This window comes from Physcomitrium patens, chromosome 17 (assembly GCF_059467195.1).
Source record: "Physcomitrium patens ecotype Gransden chromosome 17, ASM5946719v1, whole genome shotgun sequence".
Taxonomy (NCBI): Eukaryota; Viridiplantae; Streptophyta; class Bryopsida; order Funariales; family Funariaceae; genus Physcomitrium; species Physcomitrium patens.
Genome location: NC_143426.1, coordinates 15,642,926 through 15,668,982, shown reverse-complemented (window position 1 = coordinate 15,668,982; position 26,057 = coordinate 15,642,926). Strand labels below are relative to the sequence as shown.

At 34.7% G+C, this 26,057-nt stretch overlaps 3 protein-coding genes across 5 annotated transcripts; all 3 read right to left on the bottom strand.

Moving 5' to 3' along the window:
• Nucleotides 1–2,011: 2,011 nt before the first annotated feature.
• Nucleotides 2,012–5,009, bottom strand: LOC141046433 (palmitoyl-monogalactosyldiacylglycerol delta-7 desaturase, chloroplastic-like). Of its 2 annotated transcripts, none has more exons than XM_090243925.1 (6): nt 4,804–5,009; nt 3,964–4,611; nt 3,533–3,673; nt 3,242–3,382; nt 2,911–3,017; nt 2,012–2,538 (listed from the first exon to the last, which is right to left on the bottom strand). In XM_090243925.1, the coding sequence occupies exons 1-6, from the start codon at nt 5,005–5,007 to the stop codon at nt 2,346–2,348; spliced, it is 1,434 nt and encodes a 477-aa protein (XP_090100051.1). In that variant the 5' UTR covers nt 5,008–5,009; the 3' UTR covers nt 2,012–2,345. The 2 variants fall into 2 exon arrangements, with proteins under 2 accessions (XP_090100051.1, XP_090100052.1); XM_090243926.1 differs by having other exon boundaries at nt 3,964–4,546; nt 4,804–4,943.
• Nucleotides 5,010–6,602: 1,593 nt separating this feature from the next.
• Nucleotides 6,603–9,349, bottom strand: LOC112294070 (mitochondrial fission 1 protein A). Of its 2 annotated transcripts, none has more exons than XM_024544199.3 (6): nt 9,148–9,349; nt 8,184–8,296; nt 7,817–7,952; nt 7,410–7,531; nt 7,215–7,278; nt 6,603–6,997 (listed from the first exon to the last, which is right to left on the bottom strand). In XM_024544199.3, exons 2-6 carry the CDS (start codon nt 8,277–8,279, stop codon nt 6,906–6,908), a joined length of 510 nt encoding a protein of 169 aa, XP_024399967.1. In that variant the 5' UTR covers nt 8,280–8,296; nt 9,148–9,349; the 3' UTR covers nt 6,603–6,905. The 2 variants fall into 2 exon arrangements, with proteins under 2 accessions (XP_024399967.1, XP_024399968.1); XM_024544200.3 differs by having other exon boundaries at nt 8,841–9,226.
• A 1,476-nt stretch (nt 9,350–10,825) lies between these two features.
• Nucleotides 10,826–13,144, bottom strand: LOC112294219 (uncharacterized). The gene is made up of 2 exons (XM_024544477.3): nt 12,072–13,144; nt 10,826–11,815 (listed from the first exon to the last, which is right to left on the bottom strand). Exons 1-2 carry the CDS (start codon nt 12,322–12,324, stop codon nt 11,277–11,279), a joined length of 792 nt encoding a protein of 263 aa, XP_024400245.1. The 5' UTR covers nt 12,325–13,144; the 3' UTR covers nt 10,826–11,276.
• Between the last annotated feature and the right edge of the window lie 12,913 nt (nt 13,145–26,057).

Below are 26,057 nucleotides of genomic sequence, written 5' to 3'. Positions count from 1 at the left end.
GATTTTATTAGGGTTTGACCTAAGATTTGGTTAAGATTCAATTAAAGTTTCAATTAAGATTTGACTTAGGATTTGGTTAAGATTCAATTAAGGCTTCAATGAAAATTATATTAGAGTTTTTATTTTTAATATTTTTTTAGGATTCTTTGTATTTCTTTTGTGACTTCTTTTAAATTTATTTCAATAAGTTAAAGTTTGATTAGGTTATTAGGAATTACTTGAAGTTTATTTAAGGCTCTATTAGACTTGGTAGAATTATTATTGCATTATTACTTACCTTCAACATCTAAGTACCTAGTGCATTTTCAAGTAAGAATACATGTAATATGACAATGTATCTTAACTTGTAAGGCAAGTTTTTTATATATACACTACATAGTTAGCTTGTTCTTCATATTACTAATACGTAATTAACTTGCTGATCAAGTTTTTAACCTAATAATTAACTACAACCACATGTAAAGTCAAAGCAACATCTATATAGCTTCTAGGAAGCTTCTCTAGAAAATATTATGAAATAAATCTACTTAAGTTTTTGTGTCTTGACATCAAATTTTAATCTTATATCACAAAATGGTAATTTCTTAGATTTCAATTCTATTATTATTATGGTTTATTTTATACAACCCTAACTTCTTCTTTTTTCAATATAAGAATTATATTCTTCTAACTAGAATAAATCAACAATGACAAAATTACTTCAAGGTTTTTTTTATCAATATTGAAATATTTTTATGATCTTTAAGAACTTGTATTAATGGAGCTTCATAGATGATATTTTCAAAAGATAAGAATTGACCATCTATGACTTTTGTACCAATATGTTTAATTTATTAAACTAAAGATATTTGATAATATTTATCAAATACTTCATTAAAGAAATGATTATATGATTTGAGATACAACATAAAAAAAGTTAGAACTATGTGGGTTTTGAATTTAAATAAACTTAAACCAAAAAACAAAAAAATGATTTTAAAGATAATACAAAGCTTGAAGATATGTTATTTAAGAATTTAATTCCACCATCTTTATTGTAGTTGAATGAATATGTATTTTTATAAATTATCTTCTTTTAGAATTATGACCTTTGTTATGATTCTACAACATTTTTTTTAATAATATTAAACAATTTGCTATATTTTTCTATAATCTTAATACAAGTCTTTTTATTTGCAGATGTGTTTTTCTTAAATTGAACTACCAGAAATCCATGCTATTGGGTATTGCAATCTCTAGCATTGATATCTATCCACTCTCCAGACAAATTTTACAATTTCTTTCACATCATATTGTAGTTTGGAAAAATATCAAATAATAGGCACATTACCCCACTTTACATTGATTGTTAAAAATTATAAAAATTGTGATGCCAACAAACACATAGTTATATATTTTTATTACGAAACTTAGAAATCATTGGTTGCTGTATAAATTACATAATATTTACTATACATTGATTGAATTATTGTTCAAAATATATCCAAGTTGTCCAATATTGAAAGTAGTAACATGGATTATAGCTCAAGACCAGAGCTTCGTCAAATAAGTCCGGGTCGCTAAATTCCCATTTGCCAATGATTCTTTACAATCACCTTCGGCCCAATGTATCATGCGGCTGCTGTCGACGACGCCGCCACTTCTCATCCCATTCACTCTCTTTTGCTAGAATCAGGAGTACAGAACGATTGGCTCGATTATGAATATATTTGAGTGCTCAAGAAAATCAAATATGCAAAACAAATGATCCACCGCATAAAACAATTCTTCACGGCATCGTCTCAAAAACAATAGCTACCAACTAACGCTCCCAATTCATCAAAAAAAATAGACATACAACAGATACTGCACAATAATAAAATAAAATAAAATAAAAACGATAGCAAAAAAGACTGCTTGAGTTGATCATTACAAAACACGAGCTTGCATACGGTTCACACATCACAAAATAAGCCCAATATAATGAACAGAATCACACCCTATTACACATCTGGGTCAGAGCACAAACATATTATCGAATAAGTCCATCACATTATCGCGCACTTTCTGTGCACCAAGGAGAAAAATACATGGTAAACTGACCTGATATACACATTCATCTGTTTTACACTTCTCAACTCTGGCGGCTACTACTTCCGCTCTACCAGTCCATCCTAACCCGACTGCACCGCATCAAGCTGTGAAAGAATTCCCTGCTCTCTTGACTCGTCGTCCAAAACCTTACCCACACGCCCACGCCCAATCCCACTCCTGCTATACCGCCTCGCGCCATCCCCTGGCTCTAACCCGACTGAACCCACTCACGTCCCTTTCGTCCCTCTCTAGCACGCAATTTATGATGTCGGCTAGAATGCCAGCTTCTCCATGTGATCCTTCCTCGGTAGCTTCACTTTCGTGGCCAGACCCACGGCTTCTAACCCCCGGATCACCCACCATGTCGGGTCCAACTGCCACCATTCCAGGCCATGCCGAGCTGAGTATTCGAATGCGTGGTGGTTGTTGTGCCACCCTTCCCCAAATGCCAGCAATGCCACCCACCTGCAACCAACAACGCTCAACTTCGTCAGTCGTCACCACCAACCCAAATTACACCCACTTAGGGTTTAAGGCCCACTAACCCGATCCCGATATCCTTCCTCCACGCCCACAAACTCCGTCCACTCCGCTCACCAGTCCCCAAAATCTAAAAATCTACGTCCTGCGATCCTGGACACCACTCCACGGTAACTTCCTACCCTTCAACTCTCCACTCCCACTCTACCCCACCCCATCTGGACCTGACCATGCCCACTCCGACTGCGGCTATACATCAAAAACATCATTACCACTGTTCTCGCACCACCATCCATCCACACACATCTCTCACCCCGACTCTCCACACTTCCCCCTACACAGCTTTCCCATACTCACCAGTTGTTCCGAGACAAGTCTCCCGTGTTCCACTTCTGCGATCCCCACACATGCGATGCAGAGTTCACAAACCATGTGATGTGATACACCCACACCGTCCTCACAGCCTGCACCCCACACACCACCACCACCCACGTCATCTTCCACCTCCAACCCTCATTCCATTTCCATCGTTTCCTCGACCCTCTCCACAAATCTCACTCCATCCCCACATCCCATATTCCCCACTCCCTCCCTCAACCCTCTCCCACGCTTCCCACACACCCTCCGTTGCACCTACTCACTCCACACCAAAACACCACTCCTCCTCATACACAGCCACCACTCTTACCATGCCCCACACGATGTAAGGAAATCCTCCCACGGCATACAACGCTGCTGCCAGTAGCATCGGGTGAATTGGATACGTCTTCTCTATGAAGTTGTAGAACGGGTCCTTCTCCATGTCCGACACGTTGTTCCTCGCGCCCACCTGCGCACAACGCACCTTCACCATTTCAATCCACATCCCCCTCCCCATCTCCTCCTCTCCCTCCGCCAACAAACCAATCCACGCTCCCCATTCCCACACACCTTCCCTCGCCTCCCACCTTCTCCTCCACATCCCAACTATTCAACTCACCCTTTCTTGTGTTTGGGCGTCGTCCAGCAGCCACCCCATGTGGCTGTGCCAGAACCCCTCATACGGCGTGTGCGGATCGTTCTCCGTGTCGCAATGCTGGTGGTGATACCGGTGAGCGCTCACCCACTCCGTTGGGTCACCCTGCTCGCCATCCACTCAATCATATCAGCATACCATTCACCCACACCGCGTCACCGACACTACTACCCTCCCTCCCCAACCTGCACATTCACCCTATCCTTATCCAATCCACCCCGCATCCACACTGTATACCACGCACACCACCCTGCATTCCCATCGCCCCACACACCCCACCCTGACATCCTCCAAACCCCACATCCACTCTGTATCCTCATTCGACTTCTACAACCCCAACCTCACTTCCCTCCGCACCAATCTATGTCCAATTCCTCACAACACTACCACATTACCTGCACGGCTTGCACTCCGCAATACGCGAACGTGTACTCCAACCACTTCGGCACCTTGAAGCTCTTGTGCGACAGGTTCCGGTGATACGACAGAGTGATCCCCAGCATCCCCGTGATCACATACAATCCCATGAACACGCCCACCGCCTCCCATGAGAACGTCGCTGGCGCGAACAAGCACAGCCCGTGCATGAAGATCATGAACCCCGCGTACGTCAGGTCCTTCGACGTCCATTGCCTGTTCTTGAAGTAGTTCCTGCGCCTCTTCACCACCACATCCGACAGCCAAATCTTCGTCGGAGGGCTCTCCACCAATTGCTCAGCTGCGGCTTCCTCCAATACGCAACTCACAGGCCCCGCCGCGCCAGCTCTGCCCACGTTCCCCGGCACCAGACCTTTCAGCGAGGCGCCAAACAACTCCTTCCTGGGAACATCAATCCTCTTCAGAGCAGACCCCGCATTCACGCTGCGGTAGCACCTGGAACAACATGCGCCCGGCCGCTCCACAGATGCGGAAACCTTCCGCACATTCCTCGTCAAAGACAAGCTCTGCAAACCGCACGGCGTCACACCCATGGACATCCTGCTCGCCGTCGCCATGGCAATGTTAGCCCTCACCAGCGCAGCGTTCGTCAACGACGTCACTAACTGCTACCACAACCCAGTTGAATCAAATATTCAGTTCAGAATTGGATAAAGCCTGAAAACCTACACGCCCCATGTAGCTACACCCAAATGACGCTCGCGGCTAAAATCCACAGTCAAATCTGTCAGAGAGAGCCTCCCTCAAGCACCCAATTCACAAACACCACAATCCAATGCCTTCCAGCAATCACTAACCTCTGTTATGTAAAGAAATGGCAATGTGGGTCCGACGAAGCCGATCAAAAGCTGTGGCGAGAGCTGCGCTACACACAAATCCAGCAGCTGCAGCGCACAGAACAATTTTTGGAGAGGGGCCCTTGAATCATGTGAAGAGCTCACCCCTGCAGCACCGCCTCCAAGCGACCCGCCCCAGTCCTGCTCTGCGGATTGGGTCGACATAGCGTCGCAGTCATAACCGCCTACAACGCATCCGGTTATCAATACTTTGGGACGTTACGCGACAAGGACGGAGGATGTTTCTGAGGCTGTCCGCGAACGAGCGAATTTCGGGGCAAGTGATTTCCGGGTATTGAGTGCATGCATGGCGGGTCTCGACAAAAGGGGTATGATGTTTTGAGTCGGTGCGACGTGGATTGGACGGTGTATTTTCGGGGCTGAGGAGTGTAGAGAAACAGCCAATGGGAACAAGGCACGTGGCGAGCAGGGCTAGCGCGTGAGGGCGTAAAGTTTGGAGTGGTGCGTGGCTGGCTCTGTATGATCTTCATCCATTTAGGTCTTGGTGTTCATCCTTTCAGGTTCTAGTCTTCATCCTACCTTGTGAAATATCATGCGGTGCATGAGTAAATACTTACAATTTTATTTTGCATCGTGTAGATTATTTTAGAACTGAATATTTTTTTATTTTGAAATAGATTAAATTTCTTAATTATTAAATATCTTTAATTATTAATTTAAAAACTTGAAAATTATGTTTATAAATAACCTAATACAAAAAGAAAGAAAATACATAGTTTATATCACATTTACTTGAAAAAATTAAATGTACCTCTCAAAAGCTATCATGAAAACTATTATATTTAAAATAAATATAAGCTCTCTAGTTTTTTATGACATCCATTTCATTTACCAATTTTTTAAGATAAAATATAAAAAGAAATGGGTAATTTCAGGTCATATAAATTGTTGCAGTAATTTGATGGATCATGCTTTTTTAAATATCATGGCATTATGAAATATTCAAGAGCATTGATTTTTGTCCTAATATTCTAATAGATGCTAGGATTAAACAAGGGACTTGCTAAGTGGACACCTCCAATAAATGTCTTATTGCAAAGTCATTTCTTGTCATATGGTACATTTCTTGCACCATGCCAACAAATACACCACTCTTATAAGTCTTTTTACAAGTTGGACACTAATAAGGTTGAAGAATATAAAATCAATAACAAAAAAACAACAACAACCTACAACACATGAACATTAGCAATTTACAAACTAATCATTGCAAACAAAACAAACAATAAAAAAAGAGTGTATACCCAGCATAACTTTTATATGGACAACCTTGTTTATTTATTTGCTTTGTTTAGTTTTTGTATTGTTGGTGTTTGTGTATTGTAGTTTTTTAGTTTTTATACATTTCAACCTCATTAATGTCCAACTTGTTAGAAAAGAAATTGCATATAAGATGTATTGTTGATGTGGCACAAGAGATGTCCATGCAATAAAAGGAAGGTGTCCACCTAACAATTCCTTTAAATAATTTACTAAAAGAATCATTTCCATGCTAACTAATCAAATACTACAAAGTGGTTTAGACTATCTGATAACTAACAATATGTTATTCCTCCATAATTAATGAAGACACTTTGATTGATGCAAAGGTTTCTGAGGGATTCAAGCGAAAGGTAGTGTATATTGATGTTACTAGAGATTTAGTATAATACAATTTCTTGAAATCAGGAAGACCAAGTAAGCCCTGTTGAGGTAAGAAGAAAATCTAATCAGAACATTCAAGGTGAAAAGACAGACAATTACCAGTAACATATTCGTTGCTAGAAGCCCCTAAAATTTGATGAAAATCAAAGCCAGATATCAAACCCCACACTGTGGAAGGTATACCAGCTTTCCCAGAAAATACAAGCTCTCTACATTATTTTCATCTGTATCTACAAAACGTCACAAAAAGGAAAAGAAAAGCCCTTTATATTATTCCTGGCTATTTATTGATACCTCGTTACACGCCATTCTATTAACTTGAATCAGCTACCGACAGCTACAAAATCTGGGAAGTAGTAATTGCTGATCAACTAATCTCGCTGGGGCAAGAAGCAAATTTATCTCCTGCGACTGCCAATTACAGCAGCCGCAATGCCACTAGCTACCACACCCACTGCAGCAGCCGCCAAGCCAACTCCAACCAAACCATCTAATGAACCACACGAGCTAACAGTCATAAGTACAATGCACAAACACTTGTCCTTAAATCGAATAAGAAGAATGATTGAAACTGGGAACGGGTGATCCAAAGAGAATTGAGCAGATTCTTACCTATTGAAGACATGAGAAGACCATAACGATATGAGACCAATGCAGCAACAACTCAGAATCGATGCATATTGCAAGAGGGGGGATAAGAAACTCACCCTTCGCAATTTTATCCTCGACCACTTTTTTCAGCCCCGCAGCCTGTCGGAAATCGGGAGAAATCTGCGCATTGATTTGCAATTCAAATATGAATACCAGAATACACTTTAGATAACTAGGTTGAGAATCAAGATCAAAACGTAAACTGACGGTGTGTAAAAGGGCATGGCCTCAACAAGGAAAAAATAATGTACTTGAAGAGCTTGGTCAAGAAGACGCCGGCTCCTCGCATATTCACCAGCTCGGAACTGGCCCACTGCCAGCAAGTACAAAATCTCTCTCTTCTGCATGGGAGCTCCCACACCTGCCAATGAAGCTGCGCATACATCATTGAAAGCGTGTCAAAATTGGTTGTAATGAAAATGAAGTGGCTTCAATTATTTGCAAAAATGAAAACGGTTCGGGTGTGAAGACACTCATTCTCGATACTCCACAGTACCAAACCAGGCACGGATGGCACAAAACTCTTACCACTCAACAAAGGCCTCGAAACTATGGTCGCGCACCAAATGTTGAGAAAAACACGAGTCATACTACCTCTCAATTACTACTGGATTATTGAACATAACTCTGGAATTGGTATGAAGGAGACGGGGAACACCTTCTAGCATGGCAATACCACGCTGAACATCCGGTGGATTGCGTGAATGGACAAGAGCCCATGCCAATCGCATGATGCTGTCATTGTTATCACCGGACACTGCAGCCTTTTCGCCAGATGCCTCTAATTCGCAGCTCTGCAGAAACATTTGTCGAACTTGAGCGCCTCCAGAAGGACATCACTGTGATTAAAGAAAGAAAGACAGAAAGAAAGAAAGAAAAACATACTTACAGTGATCATTTCCGAGTAGTTTTGACTATGATGCTAAAATAACAATCGTTTCATCTAGATAGAACATAGAGTAGCTATAGAAACCAGTCCATTGGAAAAAGCTAAATGAGGAACATAGAAAAGAAAATAAGCTTACGGCAATCATTTCCGAATCTGTCCAAGGCAGCGAATCGCCACCTCCGAAAAACGTCTCAATTTTGGAGCCAATGTTGTTGAAAAATGCTTCCGCCATTTTATTTTATTTTTGCACTGCATGCAACAATTTAGCGAGTCATTATCTGAACATGCCGCCTGCAAATCAATAGGCACGATGGAACCTCAACCGGGTTGCACACTGGTGATGCAAAACAAGCTTGAAGCAAAATATTAAAACTTTAAAAAATTGTCCAGGAAATATATCCTGAGACAATAAGCTGGAAGAAAGCCCAAACAGATGGTGGACCACTCAATTGGGCACCAAGACTAGGGCCGGAAGGAGAGAGAACAGAGAAACAGAAGTCTCAACCACGGGGGTTCCGACTCAAATCCTAATTCTAAACTGCTTATAGAGATGAAGATAAATTAAGCTTGTCTGTCTCAGTGAACAATCGGTCGATCGATCCATAAATATCAACTTAGCGGAAACCTCCCTGATGCCCAATATACAATCGCTTACATACCGCAGACTAAAGGTGTCTCACCCAACTACAGACGCATGATCCCCCGAAAAGAATCCTCAGGAGAGAGCTACAACCAGCTGTTAATACGAATCCAAGCTGCAAGACAATCCTACAATTCTCCCGCATCATTTTACCCGGATTTTCTAAAGAGTCATCGCCTCCACGAGACAGCGCCTTCAAGTGACTCTACATCAACGAATAGAACCCAACATCACCGTCGCGACAGCACGCCGACAACGTTCCGCTGGACGCGACGACAATATCACCTCCTCGATCAATTCATGAACTCTATACTCATGCACAGATCCGACCCTAGCTACATAAAACACCTCTAAACCCTAATCTTGAGCAATCGACAAAACCCACGAAATTCCCACTACCAAACAAGCTTCCACATCACCACAGGACGCATCGTCGTCTCATTGCACGACATCGACTTACCAGAGGACCTTCAAACCTCCCAGCGGCGAAGAACTGAACACCGAAGTCGCGAATCCTTTGCGACGTGATAACGCCCAAATAAAAAAAACTCAGAGAAGAAACCCAAGTGACGAATTGTGGGGAGCTTCAAGGTGGGCAAGCGCGTCGCAGCGAACGAGGGGGGAGGGGAGGACGATCGAGCAGAAGCGCGGCTCTGAATCGGGATCGGCGAAGCAGGTGACGCGGGGGCGCCTCGCCTCGCACAACCGCATTGGCGCCCGACATGCCGCGGCCGCGGCAACGCGGTGCCTGCCTGCACCTGCGCTAGGCTGGGACTGTTCTCCGTGGAATCACGTCACCGTGGTGGGGCGGGGTGGACAGTTCCAACGCTGAATCTGCACCGGCAATATATTTTTGTTGTGTGCCCTCTCCCACTTGGGCTGCGGCCCCTTCGTCGAAACTCTGAGCCCTTCACTCCATTATTATAACTATGATGGCTCTTAGAAAATTTGATATTAGAATTAATTCATTAGTCATAAATTATATAAATAGTACTATTGCAATAATTTTTATGTTAATACTACAAAATGTTGAGTTCTTAAATTGAATTATTTATCACTATTTTGAAATTTGAATTGTTTGACAATATTTTGTAAGGTTTTAAAAGAAAAAAGAAAAAGTATTCAAAAAGTCTGTTGTTATTTACAAAACAATCTTTAAAAATATGAAAGGTGGTGGCAGTTTTAAGTACTAAACAATAAAATTTGAGATGTCATGCTTCAGTTTCCTGTCATTCTCTCTAAATTAAAAATGCATAAAAATTCAAAAATATTTTTGTCTAAATAAACAAGTATATATATATATATATGCACAAAAAATTGTGAATTTTTATACCGATTTGTCAAATATCATTTTGGTGTACCAATTTTTATAAAAAAAAATTTCCATTTTTAATCAATATTAAATGACATAAAATCATACAACTTAATAAATCATTTAGTGGATTATTTTTAAGTAGGTATCTCATACGTTTGAATAACATTATTAAATTGCTCAAATTAACTAGCATCTATATTATTTTACATCTTTTATAAACCAAAAATTCTAATACTATGAGATTTGCAAATATCTGTGCAATAACTTTTTGAGCTACATCTCTAATAGTTTCGTAGTAATCTTCCAGATCCAAATCTTCTTAATTCTAATAGTAGAACTTCATCCCATCAGCAATGTCTTATCAAAAACATTCATGCAGCGATTACTACAAACGATGTAGTTGTAATGAACTTTGGACTCTCTCACAAAACAAAACATGCTCACATTCTACACTTCAAAAAAATGTAAGTGTGTAAAAGTGAACTTCAACGCACCAAATGGAGGAGCGGAAGTGCTAGGCTGTCAAGACTGTTGCCGAGGTGTTGCACCGAACAATGAAAGAGTGTGGTGCACGGTGAATGAAGCGGTGACAATTCAACTGCTGGTGCGTAGAATCCATCTTTTCGCACTGGATCCATTCATGCATTAAAAGAAAGTTACGACTTTGAAGCGGCCTACATATATATATATATATATATATATATACACACACACACACACATATATATATATATATATGTATATATATATATGTGTGTGTGTGTGTGTGTCGCGAGAGAAAAAAGCGATGAGCATTAAAGACAATCTCGTCTGGGAATTAACGTTTTGGTTGGAGTGACAACTCTTGATCCATTCAACACTTTCTTTTTTTTATCGTGACGGTGAGAACTGCTTATAGATTGCAGCAGATTCCTAGAGTTTATGATCCTGTGCAAATCCAGCTTATCATTTACTGGACCCATAATCTGTGTACACAAAAAAATCTAGCTTCTTAAGCCTTGTGAAGATCGTTACTAGCTCGATATCTCGTGTACATCCTGATGCTGATTCATCGGAAATATCGAACATGCCTAAAGTGACAATGAACCCAATTGAGGCGAGTGATTCTACTGAGCATTCTCCGTTTGGATATAAAAAATTGGTATACAATTACAATTTGTTTCGCGTGAAACAAAATCAAACTAGCAATCCAAACACCGTGTCCACGATCATCGTATGTACAGATGGCTCTGTTGGCGAGGTTCACGATGTTGGTTACCGCTGTTGAAACCACCTCAGTGATGTCTGAGATGCCGTGCTCCAGTAGCCATCGTAAGATTCAGCTCCAGGGGCTCCTCATCGTTTCTGTATCTGCCGGTGGCGCATTCGACGGCGTCCACATGCTGAGCACGCTTCCAGAAAGGTGTCGTCGACGTCTCTTCGGATACGACATCATCCAGCGGCTTTCCGGGGACAAACATGTGAGTCTCAAGGTTATCCAGATGCTTGTGGAAAGCTTCACTATCAGCAACTCTTCTCTGCAACGTCTCAGCTTCCGCTGCTCCAAAAAGTAGTCCATACTTCCGCGACTGTAGCTCCTTGAGCACTTCAATTGCTTCCCTCAAGAGATCTGCCTGTCGCTCAGTAGGGGATAGGTTCGTCATGCAGGATTCAGAATCTTCTGGATGGCGATCCGCTACTGGAAATGAGTCGGCACTGCTCATCCCTTCTTCATTAATCCTTCCGGTTCGCAGCATCTGAAGATGGCTCTTGACGTGAGCTATGGTGATTCCGTCCCTACCCATGCATTGGACAATCCTCTTTGGCGTGGCTTCTGCGTCATCAGAGACGAGAAATAATTAGATCTATTTTGTGGTGGATGCGTCAATTTATCGAGCATAAAAGTTTATCGTGCCATCAATCTACAATTGTGCAATTTAATACGGAGAACAATCCTTCTCGCCAAATTAAAAGACAAGCCTACGAGCAGCCCGGGAACTGCATGATTCTGGATTCTATCATTACGTAATGTACTCTCAACTGTAGTAACTACGACAAATTGAAAATTGTATGAGTGTTCATGAACTTACTGTCTTTTCCGCCCAGCCGATTCACGGCGCACATGAAACTTTGGTGCAGGTCAAGCGTCCACTTCAATTTGTGCGTGCTTGAGCGAACATAAGGTCGTGCCTTCCTGTATCGTTTGAAAGTGGCCAAGGACTCCTCTCCAGTAACGGCGTGAATATTCTGTGTGCTCCTCCTCGAAGTAGAAGGCAGACGACGAGAGATCCTGCTCTCATCTCCTCTTCTATCATGATTAAAATGGTCGAAGCCAAGAGCCATCGTCGCAAATGATTCTGTGGGGATAGCAGTTATGCGACTCGCACGAAGAAAGGAAGAAAAGTACAGAATGGTCTCCAGTTACCGTTTACTGTCCATTAACTTCAGAAACCCGATTTAAACTCCCAATCGTCCAAGTTTAGATTGCAAATGCCACAGTAGTCTTCTGATTTAAGAGAAGTGAAGGAAATTCTGCTGATATAGAAGAAACTAGCCGATCACAGCAGCTTCTATGCAAGAAACAGAGCTTGCGTGGCAAGCCACCGACACCAACACCTGCCTAGGTCTGATTGAGTACAATTCACGCAATCTTGCTGGATAGTGCATAAATGGTATCCCCCAGAATGTCCCATGCATGTGCTTGGGATACAGACCGTACCGCCGATAGGACTGCAAACATTCTCTAATAATTAGCAAATGAGGAAACAACTACGACTACAATGACTTTTTCGCTTTGGAGACCAACAATAGGCCTTCCTTCTTCGTGAAGTATGAATCGCCCAGCCTGTACTCGTGATCTAAGCTGAGCAATCGAGACTCCTAGTTGACAAGTCGGTCCCGAAAACGAAATGAGTTACTGACTTCCTCGAAATCTATTTGAATCTCAGCGATGTTTTCGACTTCAAAGTCAGTCTATTTATTCTCAAGGTGAGAGAGCAGCAATGTGTTCAAACAGATTAAAAAGCCCCCGCGGGATGTAAACTAGGATAACGTTACAGTTCTCATCATTCCTATCTCTAAGACAACCACCCCGATATCGTGGAAGCTTTCCTGTCGGAATTGATCCTCAGATAGCTTGAACACTTGAACTTACAGTAAGAAAATTAGATAAGAGATGAGTATTCTCTTTGGCGCTGACAGCTTTTACCCATTCTCGTGACTGGATTTACGGCAGAGTTACAGCTCTGGTGAATCGTAATTGGTAGACGCGTTTCTGCCGATAGCTTACCGCGTCACTCTCATCACGACTAGGAGCAAAACCCTCCCGACCACGCTAAGTTATTCCGGGTCCACAGGTGAATGACAATGGGAGCAGTGAGGATAGTCTCGAGAGCATTCCCAGATGAAGCGGTAACTGTAGATTGAGACGAAGAACTTTCAGCAGGTCTTTCAGATCCACCGCAACCTATAAAACGACAAGGTCTTCCGCAAGGAAATAGCATCAGAAGTTGAGGTCCCATGAGAATTAATATTCTGGGGTAGGAGTTCGATCACGTGCGATGGCCTGGACTTACACCGGTAGGTGATGATAGTGCAGACAACCCAGCATCAGACGCCTCATATGAACAATCGTCGCTCACGTCCCCATTACCGAACCAGTGAAGGACTGTCGGACCTAAAATCAAGGAATCCCAAGGTAGCCTCAGGGAACATGCTCAGTAAGACACGAAATACATGGTCCTCATTCACGAATCTTCGTCGAATAAAGCAACCCGAAAAGCTTGTGAAACATTCCTTGCGTCATGCAACAGGCATTGTCCACGACGAGGTGCCCGTGTGAGGGTGGATACCGAATCCTCAAGGACCACCGATTTCAGGGTCTAGAGACTGAATCGCGGTCACGCGCATTCAGAGGAGCCAATGGGTCTCTGTCTAGCATCGTCTCATAGATATTATTCTAGACTTCTAGATTCCCCGGAGCGTCTGGTCACAGCGTCTGCAAATGAAGCGAAGTGAAGACATCCTGTCCTGCGACGAGGCTGTGAGACTGTGAGGGGTCTGGGAATGTGGGGCACCTAGAGATCTACATCGATGCCTTTCCTCAGTCGGGCTAGACTGCTGCCGACCACCAGTCCATCATGAATCGGCGCTGAAGCAGCCGCAGACACTGGCAGTCGTCGTCGTCGTCATCGTTATTGAAATATGCTCAAATCCTCCCCCAAACTTCACCTCTTCAGAACTATGCATGGGTTTTGTTTGTTTGTGCACAGATATCTGAACAATGGAGGCAATCACTCTAACCTCACATGCTTACATTGGTTGAACACCTTGTGCGATGCAGGGAGAGTTTGGTTAACTTCGATTGGGAAAATTTGGTGACCGGGAGAGTTCATTTGATTCTTCATGCTCACTCAGTAATTCTTGTAATGCAGACGTTGTTGTGCTCGTTCAGAACGAGATTTGTTAGTGTCGGTGTTATTCTAGTTTCATTCGGTCTAAACCTATTGTTCTATGCATTCCTAGTATGTGGAGTATTCGTAGACGTTTGTATGTTCTTGACACATCTTTTCGTGACATTCTTATTCTTGTGTCAGCCTTCTTGGTAATAGACCTATCATGGTAATAGACCTATCATGGTAATGTTTGAAAACTCTTCTTGTCCCTTTTGACTTAGTCACACAGAATTCAAATAGTTAAATATCAATAAAGTACACTTTTTAATAATTTAATTGTGTGCGTGTATATATATATATATATATATATTTGTCAATAGAAGAGACAAATGTCAAGGTGAGTCAATTCTGTGATTGACATGGTCATCAAGAGAAATCCTAGCAATTTTGTTTCTTAAGATTGCTTTTGCTACTTTGGATGTTTTAGTGGTTGTTGTTTTACAAAATGACTTATTGTTATAAAAAAAATATGTTTTTGCACATATCTACAAAAACATTAAATCAACTTATTAATATGATCATTAAATTAAAAAAAATATTCTTTTTTATCTTAATTACCTTAATCACCTTAATTCTATGACATTTAATAGAGATTTTAATTATATTTTCTAAAATAATAGAAAATAAATGTGTTATTAAGAAAAAAAATATAAAAATATATATAATTAAAGATTATTTTAAAATATTATAAAATATTATATACTCTCATTTAAAAATTAATTCTAAAATTAAATAATTTTGATTTTTTTAATATACAATTTTAAGTTGAAATTTTTTTTCTTTATGCTCTTTTTTCTTTTAAGTTGAAACTTTATTTTTATATGCTACTATATATTTTTTTTTCTAATTAATTTTTTATTATTCTAATATTTATTTTAAATATCATTATGATTTAATAAAAACAAACATATTTTATTTCATATACTATATAAAAATATATATACATATATATTACTAAAAAAATATTACAATAAAGAATATATATTTTAAAATTTTATAGATGTAATAAATTATTAAAAAAAAATTATGAAAAATTCTATTTGATAATTTTTTATTTTATTATTTTGAATTTTATTATTTTAAAATATATATAAAATTTTAAGTAAAATTTTATAAAGATAACTTATTTTTAGATAATTTTTTTAAAAATAAAATAAAATAAAATAAAGCACACACACACACACATTTATAAAGGAAGAAAACAAATTAAAGAGGCTTTTTGTACCTTAGCCTACAAGTTTGCTATATAGCTTAAATAATGAGGTATTGAAGACTTAGCCAACTAGACTTTGATCTTAGAAGTAGTATAAAGTAGAGATAGGAGTAAAGCTTGTTCAATCTAATTAATTCATTGTAACAAAAGAATTTTATTATTTAAATAATAAAAATATATAAAAATAAGTAGAATCATGTTGCATATAAAATATTATCTTTAAAGAGTATTAAAGAATTTTTTAAAATATAAATTAAATATCCAATTTAGATTTAGATGAATAAGTAGAAGTAAGTAAATTTAATAATATCTTATGTAGATATTTGTTAGAAGCTTTAAAGATGCAGATTTGACTTTATGTAAGTCTTTAGGTGATTGATAGGTTAAAACTTAGCCAAAAAGTTAGCTACATGTTGTATTTATTGGCCACTTATGATAGAATTTTGCTATATGGTGCACATATAAAACTTGTTTTACAAGTTAGATAAGTGTCTTGTAACTTGGACAGAAATTGGAGGTCCTATAAAATGTTGTCATATAGCTTCTATTTAGATAGGATATGTAGAGATATAAATATAATCTTCTTTATTCTTGTTAATGCTTTTTTTTTTTTTTTTATAGTCTTGTTTTAAGAGTCTCTAGACTTTTTGCCTTTATCAATAGCCATTTTGGTTTTAATATTATACTATCTTTAAATGACTATTTATTTTTTTGTACTAATACAAAAGTATATTAATTTTTTGGCTTTTTATGATTCATGTCCTTATCACTAATAGATATGGAAGTAAGACTAATATTATTTCTAATATTCTAGATATTTTTCTTATATTTTAAACTTGATTCAAGATTTTACAAGTTTTTTAGAACAATGACCACTTATTCTAATTCTTTTATATTTTATTTCTATCTCCTACTTTTTAATCTTTTTTAATTAAAAAATAATATATTATATTTTTAAAGTTGTGTTAAATTTTATTTTTTTAAAATAATCTTTTTAATTTATTTTTTATTTGTTATTTTTTATTTTGTAGATTCCAAGTCTTTCAATTTTTTTGATGAAAACTACTTTTTTTTTTATAAAATTTTTTAATCTATCTCTTTATTAATTTGTTTTTAAATGATCTTACTTAAAATATTATTTTTTCTTATAATTTGACAAGGCTTTAGTTTTATTGTTATTTTATTTTTTATTTAAAAAGTGAGTAAATCATTCCATATCTTTTGAGATATTTTTTGGTTTTAAAGGTTAAAAATCATCTACTTTTAAACTAATATATTATTATCTTTATATATTTATATATATATATATATACTTTTTATAAAATATTGATTATTTTTAGAAATTATAAATTATTTTCTTCTAATTTAACTTATGTATCTAATAAGTATAACTTGTTTCAAATTGAGTTATTTTTTGATGAAACATTTTTGTCTTTATAAGCCATTATGGCAAAGAAGAATAATCTACAAAGAGGGATAATCCACTCTTTTTAAGAAAAAGATCAATATTAAAAAAATAAGATTTTTTGTTTAAAAAAGAGTAGTTTATAACCTTCAAAATATAATAATAAAAGTGAGATAATCCACTCACTTCTAAACCAAGAAAAAAATAATATATTAGCACTCTTGTCAAACTATCAAGGACATAAATCTCAAAGAAAGAAATTTCTCAAAACACTCTTATGTCACTGAAAGTAACTAAAAAGTCACCCTAAGATGATACAATATTGAACTACAATGGCTATTGCTAAAAACAAGAAAATTAGAAAGACTTAAAAAAAGACTAAGGATTAGAAAGGCATTGACAAGATTGAAGAAGGTTTCAGTCTTGCTTCCATATATACTCTTAATTGAGAACTATGTGGCGATATCCTATAGGACCTCCAAAGTATGTTGACATTGCTAGTCATATGTCTTAACTTGCAAGGCAAGTTATCCAAGTATGTACCATATAGTTAGCTTATTACACAAGCTACTACATGAAGTTAACTTATCCCACAAACTATCAATATATGATTAACTTGTTGACCAAGTTTCTATCCTGTAAATATATCTTAAGTCAAAACCATGTCTATATAAAAGTCTTTGATCACTATGTCTAATTATAGTTTTTTAGACATATCTACTTTTCAAACTAGATATGGACATTTTGAATATAATGTCATGCCTTTTAGACTCAAGAATGCACTGGCCGCTTTTCAACATCTTATGAATGATGTTTTTTGTGAGTTTCTAGATGATTTTGTCATTTTTTATTTTAGATGACATTCTAATCTATTCTAAAAATATAGAATAACATGAACTTCATGTTAGTCGTATGCAACAGAAACTTAAAGATGCAAGATTTTATGCAAAGTTGAAAAAGTGTGTATTACACACTACTCAAGTTGATTTTTTAGGATACATTATTTCCAATGAAGGCCTTATAATGGATCTCAAGAAGGTCCAAACTATCATAAACTGGAAGATATCAAGAATAGTATAAGATGTACAATACTTTTTGGACTTTGCTAATTACTACCAAATCTTCATCAAGAACTTTTTTCAAGTTGCAGTTCTACTTATACGTTTGACTCGTAAAGACAAACTTGAGTGGAATAAAGAAACAAAAGCATCATTTGATACTTTAAAAAAGAGTTTATTTCTGCACCAATCTTGCATCATGTCAACTTTTTCAAGGCTATTTTTATGGAAATAGACATGTCAAACTTTGCTATGCATGTTGTGTTATTACAAATGGGAACAGATGATAAAATCTACCCAATAGTTTTTTATCTCAAGAAATTTTCGATAGCCAAAATTAATTATGAGTTCTATGACAAAGAGCTTCTTGCAATCATAGATTCATTTCAATAATGGCGTTGTTATCTAGAAGGCACTTCAAGTCAAATTTTCATATATGTAGATCATAAGAACCTTAAGTACTTCATATTAGCACGTGTTTTGAATCATCGTCAAGCCCATTGGAGCATGTCTTTATCCAGATTCAATTTTAAGATCACTTATCAACTCAAAAAACAATAAGGTCTATCAGACATCCTTTCTAGATGTTCTTATCTTGCACCTAAAGAAAGAAATGGATCTTTTGATCAACAAAGAACAATTTTCTTGAAGCCTAAGAATTTTCAACTTTGAGTAATAAAATCAATATTGACTATTCATTCAATATTTATCAAATAAATCTAATTAAGTATGTCCTCTAATCCTCTTGTTCATGATATCAAGAATCTTTCTTCTAAGTCTCATGATATTTCAAAGTTTGAGTGGATATGATCTTAGCGAATGCACATGGAAGTCAACAAAGAATCTTGCAAATGCAACAAAGAAGGTTCAGGCCTTTCATCAATAATATCCATCAAAACCAAGATAAAGAACTATAAAGATCTATAAAAGATGATGGTTGCTCTTCATAGAACTCATCTCTAAAAGAAGGGATAATGTCATGGACATATACATTTACCTCAATAGTTACTTATATAATTAGGTAGAAATAGGTAAATATAAATTAATTTCATAAGGTTCTTTAGAAAAGCTTCTTAGAAGCTTTATAGATCGGTTTTGATTTGAGATGTATTTATAGGTTAAAAACTTGGCCAATAAGCTAATCATGTATTGGTAGTTTGTAGAACAAGTCAACTCCATATAATAACTTGTGGAACAAGCTAACTATGGGGTGCATATATAGAGAACTTGCCTTACAAGTTAAGACATATGATTATCGAAGTCAACATGTTTTCGAAGTCCTATAGGACATTGCAATGTAACTTCTAGTTATAAGTATATAAAGAGGCTAGAATGAAGCTTTTTTCATTCTTATCAATGCCATTCTAGTCTTACGTTTTGAGTGAAGACTTTCTAGTCTTTATGTTTTTAGCAATAGCAATTCTATTTAATATTACATTACCTTTTGAGTGACTTTCTAGTTCTCTTTAGTGACACAAGAGTGTATCAAGGATTCTCATTCTTTGAGATTCATGTCCCTCACATCTTAATCAAAACCTAACCAACTCAACCTAATCCTAGTACAATTTAAAACCTCAATATCTATCAATTACGCCATTGATCTTGCTTAAAATTTTATTTACTTTTCAACAACTAAGTTAACAATAAGCACAAAAAATTTCAAGAGAATATCACTTACCAAATAGAAGAAAAATCCTAAAATATATTCGGATATTGATTGGCCTCTTAATCCAATCTAAATATTGAACTTCCAGTGCTAACATCTCCTTTTCAAACTATTCAATTTCTCATGTATATTCAAATTTCACATATATAACAAATCAAGTCTATTACCTTCATACACGAATTTCACTTCAATCTACTTAGTAATTGCTCAAGATCTTAGAAATCCTATCAATCCTTCAAAGTCCAATTTCTCAGACGTCAACTCACTTGAAATTTAATAACCTTCAATTCAATCATATGATCAAGCTCAAACTTATAATATACTTTTTAGACAACTAATTACATAAGTCTTCAAAATTTGAACTAAAGATCTACTACTATACTTATGAAATTCTTCAAAATGTAATATCTTTTTTATTTCATAAATTCTAAAATTATCTAGAATAACTAATACTTTGCAAAATTCTTATAAAATTTTTACATATTGAAATCACTCAAAATCAATATTTAAAAAAATTACATTAATTCTACTCTCAAATCTTATTCTTTAATTTGCAAGAAAACCTTAGAGTTGCCATAAGTGCCTGATTTGTACCTCAAGGTCTAATTTTGATCTAGATTAGTAACTGGTCTTTTTTAAATATCAAATTTTGTACTTTTAAATTTACTTTTATAAAAATCAATTCCTAACTTCTTCTTACATATACTTATATTCTTTATTTTTCTAATCTACCTTATTTTGCTTCATTTATAGCCTTACAAAATAAATTGAAGCATACTTTATAAAAAGGTAGCATTTATACCTTTTGTTTTACTTTCTTTTGGACTATTTTCTATTTTCTAAGATAATTTGCTATAATATTTGAAGTAAGATCTTCAACAATATAATAATTTCTTTATCTCTTTTATTTATTACTCATATTATATGACAATAACATTTATGAAACTTATCACAAAGGCAGCTAATCTTAATATTATAACAAAGTAACTATCATGGATATATTATACAAAAGACTTAATAAGAAATTCAACAAAAGAGTTTCAATAAGAAAGCAAATAAGAACTTATTTAAACTAGATGAGTATAAGATCACAACTAAAAGATGTGAAGTAGAGCTTTAAGAAATGTGTTGTTAAGATTGAGAATCCCCACAATCTTAATTCTGATATATACTAAGTATCAAAAAGCTTCTTAAGAAGTTTCTATGTTGCTTGAAGATGAAGCAATATTAAAAAGTTTCTTCAAAAGTTTCATCTTAAGGATAATCTTGCAAACATTGTAAGAATTGAAATAATTAATCTAGTAGTAGTGATAAAAAAAACTTCCAACTTTAGCTATACTTTAAAATTCATAATCTAAAAACTCTCCAATTCAACATATTGAATCATAAATTAGATATATTAAATTCTAAGGTTGCTATGAGAAATACATATTTTTTTATTATATACAATATCTTAATAGTAGCTTCACGGATAATTTATTTTAAAATAGGTTTAGATTTTGAAGATTGCATTGATAAACTCTTATATTTTTTGTAATACATTAATTAGATTTCTTGCTAAATTTCATGTATGCTCATTAATATTGTAGCCATGCCAATGAATAAATTATTCTAACTTTTTTTTTCCAAGAATCAAGAACACCAAATATGCAAGTCTTAAGTTCTCAAAAATATCCAAAATATGATTAAAAAAAAAAAAAAAAAAAAAAAAAAAAAAAACTTTAAATCCTTATATATCCTTATGAGAAATTATTTTCAAACTTCAAAAACTCATATCTTTCAATTGGACTATCTAAACACACTCAAATTTTACATAAAGTATTGATGTACTTCTAACAACTATCACAACAAATTTCAACTACAAATTTATTGCAGATCTTAAGATATCACGAAAATCCTAATAATAGCTTCAAATCCTAGTTTTTATATACATGCATAAAAATTTCTTCATATCTCACAAACTAAGTATTTAAATGCCACAAAATTTATATATATAGCTTTTTAATATAATAATCTACCTTTTCTAAAAGATTTGAGTCCAAAATTGATTCAAAAACTCAAGATATGGCTCCAAGCATTACTATAAACAAAATCACTTACTTATTGACTTTATCTTTCTATAAATTCTTCATCTGAACTCCAAATTCATCAAACAGTATATGAAAAGTATAATCAAAGAAGTGCTCTGTCCAACTCCAATTGCCGATCCTTTGTTGTTCTTCATAAACATATGTTATTCTCCAAAGAATGACAGTAGATTTGAAATTGACACCTTAACTTTTAGCGTCAATGACTCCTTCATAAAAACTCCAAATCACACAAAATTTATACCCAATCCATACTCAAAAATCTAAACTTAAAGTTTCTATACTTCAACACTCGAATGACTTCAAAAGAAAAACCCTAATCCCTAATAAAGCCTCGGACAGCCTCTTTGAAGTCCATTGGGCATGGCCTTTGACTAACAAGAATGAAGACTCCCATTCCTTGCCTTCAATTAACCATGCCTTGCTTTCATTCCTCCTAATAAGCCTCCTACTAGTTAAGAATTTCTTCTTTTGGCTCTAATCTCCTCTCAAGGCTTCATACTAAATATTTAGGTCCTATAATTTTTTTGAAATGCTATAATCAAAAAAGATAAAATTTAAAATAAAGTTTCTTAAATCCACTTTCTTTAAATTAATCTATTAATCATTCTAATATACATCTAGATTTATTAACATATAATATATTTTAATTAATTTTTACATATTATAAGCTTTTATAGTATGACAATAGTGATGGTTATATTATTCTTGGAATATTTGATTTTAAATAATCTTCTAAAGGAGAAACATGGAAGACTAGATGTACCTTCATATATGTAGGTAGTTTGAACTGATAAGCCTCTAGATTGATTTGCTTTTGAATATAAAATGGTTCCATTTTTTAATAGTCAAACTTATTACAAGATCGATTAGTCTTGTTATTTTGTTAAACAAGCCATACTTTATCTTTAATTCAAAAATTAAGGAATGCTTTTCTAAATTTGTTTAAAGATGCTTTGTAAGAATCTTAAGTTTCTTATAAATGAAGCTTTAAAATTATCTAGAGCTGTGATAATTATTTTGCAAGATCTTCAACTACTAAATATTCATCCTTTGATGTACTTGATATATTAAGCTTTAGATGATAACCATAATTGGTATAAAATGGTATATAATTTGTTGAGTCAAAGCATAAAGAATATAATTATAAGAAAATATTATTAAAGATAAATATAAGGTCCAATCATCTTATTGATAGTTGATAGTATATCATAGATATTATTCCAAAAATTGATTAATTTATTATGTTTGGCCATTGATTTGCGAATAGAAGGTAGAAAAAATTTTGATATCTACTTTCAATATTTCAAAAAATGGTTTTCAAAACTTTGATATAAATTGATGTTTTTGATTAAAAAAAAAAATGATGTCATTAGATAGATGTCATAAACATATGTATTTATTCTAATATCTACTTATAGAATTATGTAGAAGTACGTAAAAATAGATTTATTTCATGATATTTTCTAAAGAAGCTTTTTAGAAGCTTTATAGATGTTGCTTTGATATTATATATGTTTGTAGTTGATTGATATGTTAGAAATTTTGTCAACAAGTTAATCACGTATTGGTAGCTTGTAGATTAAACTAATTATGTTGTATATATATAGAAAACTTGTCTTATAATTTAAGATATGTGTCTAGCGAAGTCAATACATTTTAAAGGTCTTATAGGATATTACTATGTAGCTCCTAGTTAAGATTACATATAGAAGTAAGAGTGAAGCCTTCTTCACCCTTCTCAATGCCTTTCTAGTTCTTAGTCTTATTTCAAGACTTTCTAATCTTTTTTTCTTTGGCAATAGCTATTCTAGTTTAATATTGTATCATCTTTGAGTAATTATTTAGTCTTTTCAAGTGACCTAAGAGTATATTGATATTTTAGTTCTTTGAAATTCATATCTTTGATAATTTAATAAGAGTGCTAACTTATTGTACTTGTCTTATTTTAGAAGTGAGTGGATTATCCCACTTCTTTTGTTGTCTTTTCAAGGTTGTAGATTATCCATCTTTAAATAAATTATTTAATTTTCTAACATAACATCTTCCTTAAAAAGAGCAGATTACCTTCTTCATCAAAATTTTCATTTAATATTAGAAGTTGTGGATTATCTTCCTCTAATTTGACTTATGGATTCATTAATTTATTTGAAAAAAAAAATCATGGATGCTATATTTGATAGAAGTCAAAATAGATTTTTAACTATTATTAATCTTTAAAAACTTGCCAATACTTTCAAAGAAAAAATCTTAAGTGTCATGAGCTTCAACCATAGAAATTCTAATCTTGAGCGTATGGAAGAAATTTAGAATCTACATCAAGAAGTTATACAATTGAAAGAAATAAGTAGATCGACTACATAACTATATCTAAAAAGTTTTGCTTCTAGAAATATGATATGAACAAGGATTAATATGCCTAAGAATTTTGATAGAATAAGATTAAAAATTTTATGATTTTTGCAACAAATCAAATTCCATCTAAGATTTCATCTCTTATAATATCTTAATGGATTTATTCAAGTTGGATTCATAGGCACAATTCTATGTAAAAGTGTTCTTTTTTAGTTTGCACCTTTGGAAAAACAATTCATGACTCTTTTATGATTTGATTTCATTCTTAAAAGTATTTATGGCCACATTCAAAAAAAATGATTGAAAAAGAGTAGTAGAGACCAATCTCTTATCTTTACAATAATGATCACGATCAGCTACTATATATACTGCTGAATTCCAAAATCTTGCTTGTAACATAGATTAGAATGACAAAGCCCTCATTAATAAATTTCAATATGGATTGAAAGATAATGCCAAAAATTTGTTATTGACAATGCCAAAAGTTAAATCTTTGAAATAATTTTTTGATTAAGCCATTACATGTGACAATTGAATATTTAAAAGGTATCAAAAATAAAGATTTGATTAAAAAAGAATATGCTAATTAATTATAGTAGCTCCCAAGTTTTTTAAAACTTATTTATCAAGATCAAAATCAATACAAATTGATATAATATGTTTTAAATCCCTCACTAAGAAAGAAAAGATTTCATATTGTTAAGAAGGTTTGTGCTTATATTTTGAAGAAGCTAAGCACACTATTAAATATTATCCAAAGAAGTAACCTAATTACAAAATGAAGAACATGATTGCCAAAAAAGACAATATGTCAAAAAATGAGTTTCTCTAGCTATAATAGGAATTGTGCAGATGAAATCATGTACAATATCTAGTAAAGATCTTATACTTTCCTCAAATTCCTCACTTTGTTTTACAATAAATATGTATTTAGGACCTAAAAATTACAAAGTCTTTACATTATTAGATTTAAGAGTGTCATCTTCTTTTATAAATGAAGACTTTGTCAAGAAATAAGAAATATTTTTAATCAAAAAAACTAAATCTATACATATAGAAGTCATAGGTGGTTGTTTGTTATCTTCTTGAGATGTTACTTATGAGACTATTCTTTTAGATGTAGCAATTAAAGTTCATAATAGTATAATAATATCTAATGTGATGAGATCTCCTTCTAATCCAATTATTTTAAAATTATCATGGTTAAAAAAATATAATCCTCAAATAGATTGATTTTTTTTGTAACCTTAACTTTTCTTATAGTTTAATCCAAAAACTTGATAGTAAAGTAAAAATAGATAATTCAAGTACATCCAAATTCTTACTAGTAGGTACAAGAGCTTTCATCTATGCGACAAAAGAAGGGCCATCTTTTGCTATATATGCCGCATCTATTTTTTATGGTAGAAAGATATTCAGTGGTATTTTTGGTCAATATGAAGATTTTTAGGATGTTCTTGAAAAGAAAAATACAAATATTCTTCCAAAGCATCAACTCTATGATTATACAATTTATCTATAAAAAAGAGCTCAACCATCATTTAAATGAATTTATATCTTATTGAAAAATAAATTGACTGCACTAAAAGAATACATTGACAAAAAATTGGCTAAAAATTTTTAAGTTTGAATTTTAAAATAATCTATTCTATTTTGAGGAGTGATTATACATTGCAAAAAATAAAGCATGATTACGTATTCTTAAAGCTTATCGTGACTTTCCAATAGCTAGATATTTTGGATACAATAAGTCTTTGGAGCTAATATCTAGAGATTTTTGGTGGCTTTGAATGTTGAAGGTAGACAAAAACTTTGTACAATCTTGTGATATTTGTTCA

Excerpts from the sequence above, each read along its gene's own strand:
- LOC112294070 (XM_024544199.3), bottom strand. The coding sequence starts at position 8,279 with ATGGCGGAAGCATTTTTCAACAACATTGGCTCCAAAATTGAGACGTTT. Across the intron at positions 7,279-7,409 it reads TTCTTGACCAAGCTCTTCAA|ATTTCTCCCGATTTCCGACA; the intron begins GTACATTATTTT and ends ATCAATGCGCAG. Across the intron at positions 6,998-7,214 it reads CGAGGATAAAATTGCGAAGG|ATGGTTTGGTTGGAGTTGGC; the intron begins GTGAGTTTCTTA and ends GTGGTTCATTAG.
- LOC112294219 (XM_024544477.3), bottom strand. The coding sequence starts at position 12,324 with ATGGCTCTTGGCTTCGACCATTTTAATCATGATAGAAGAGGAGATGAG. Across the intron at positions 11,816-12,071 it reads TCGGCTGGGCGGAAAAGACA|AAGCCACGCCAAAGAGGATT; the intron begins GTAAGTTCATGA and ends CTGATGACGCAG.
- LOC141046433 (XM_090243925.1), bottom strand. The coding sequence starts at position 5,007 with ATGTCGACCCAATCCGCAGAGCAGGACTGGGGCGGGTCGCTTGGAGGC. Across the intron at positions 3,674-3,963 it reads GCGGAGTGCAAGCCGTGCAG|GGTGACCCAACGGAGTGGGT; the intron begins GTAATGTGGTAG and ends GATGGCGAGCAG. Across the intron at positions 3,383-3,532 it reads ACGCCCAAACACAAGAAAGG|GTGGGCGCGAGGAACAACGT; the intron begins GTGAGTTGAATA and ends CGTTGTGCGCAG.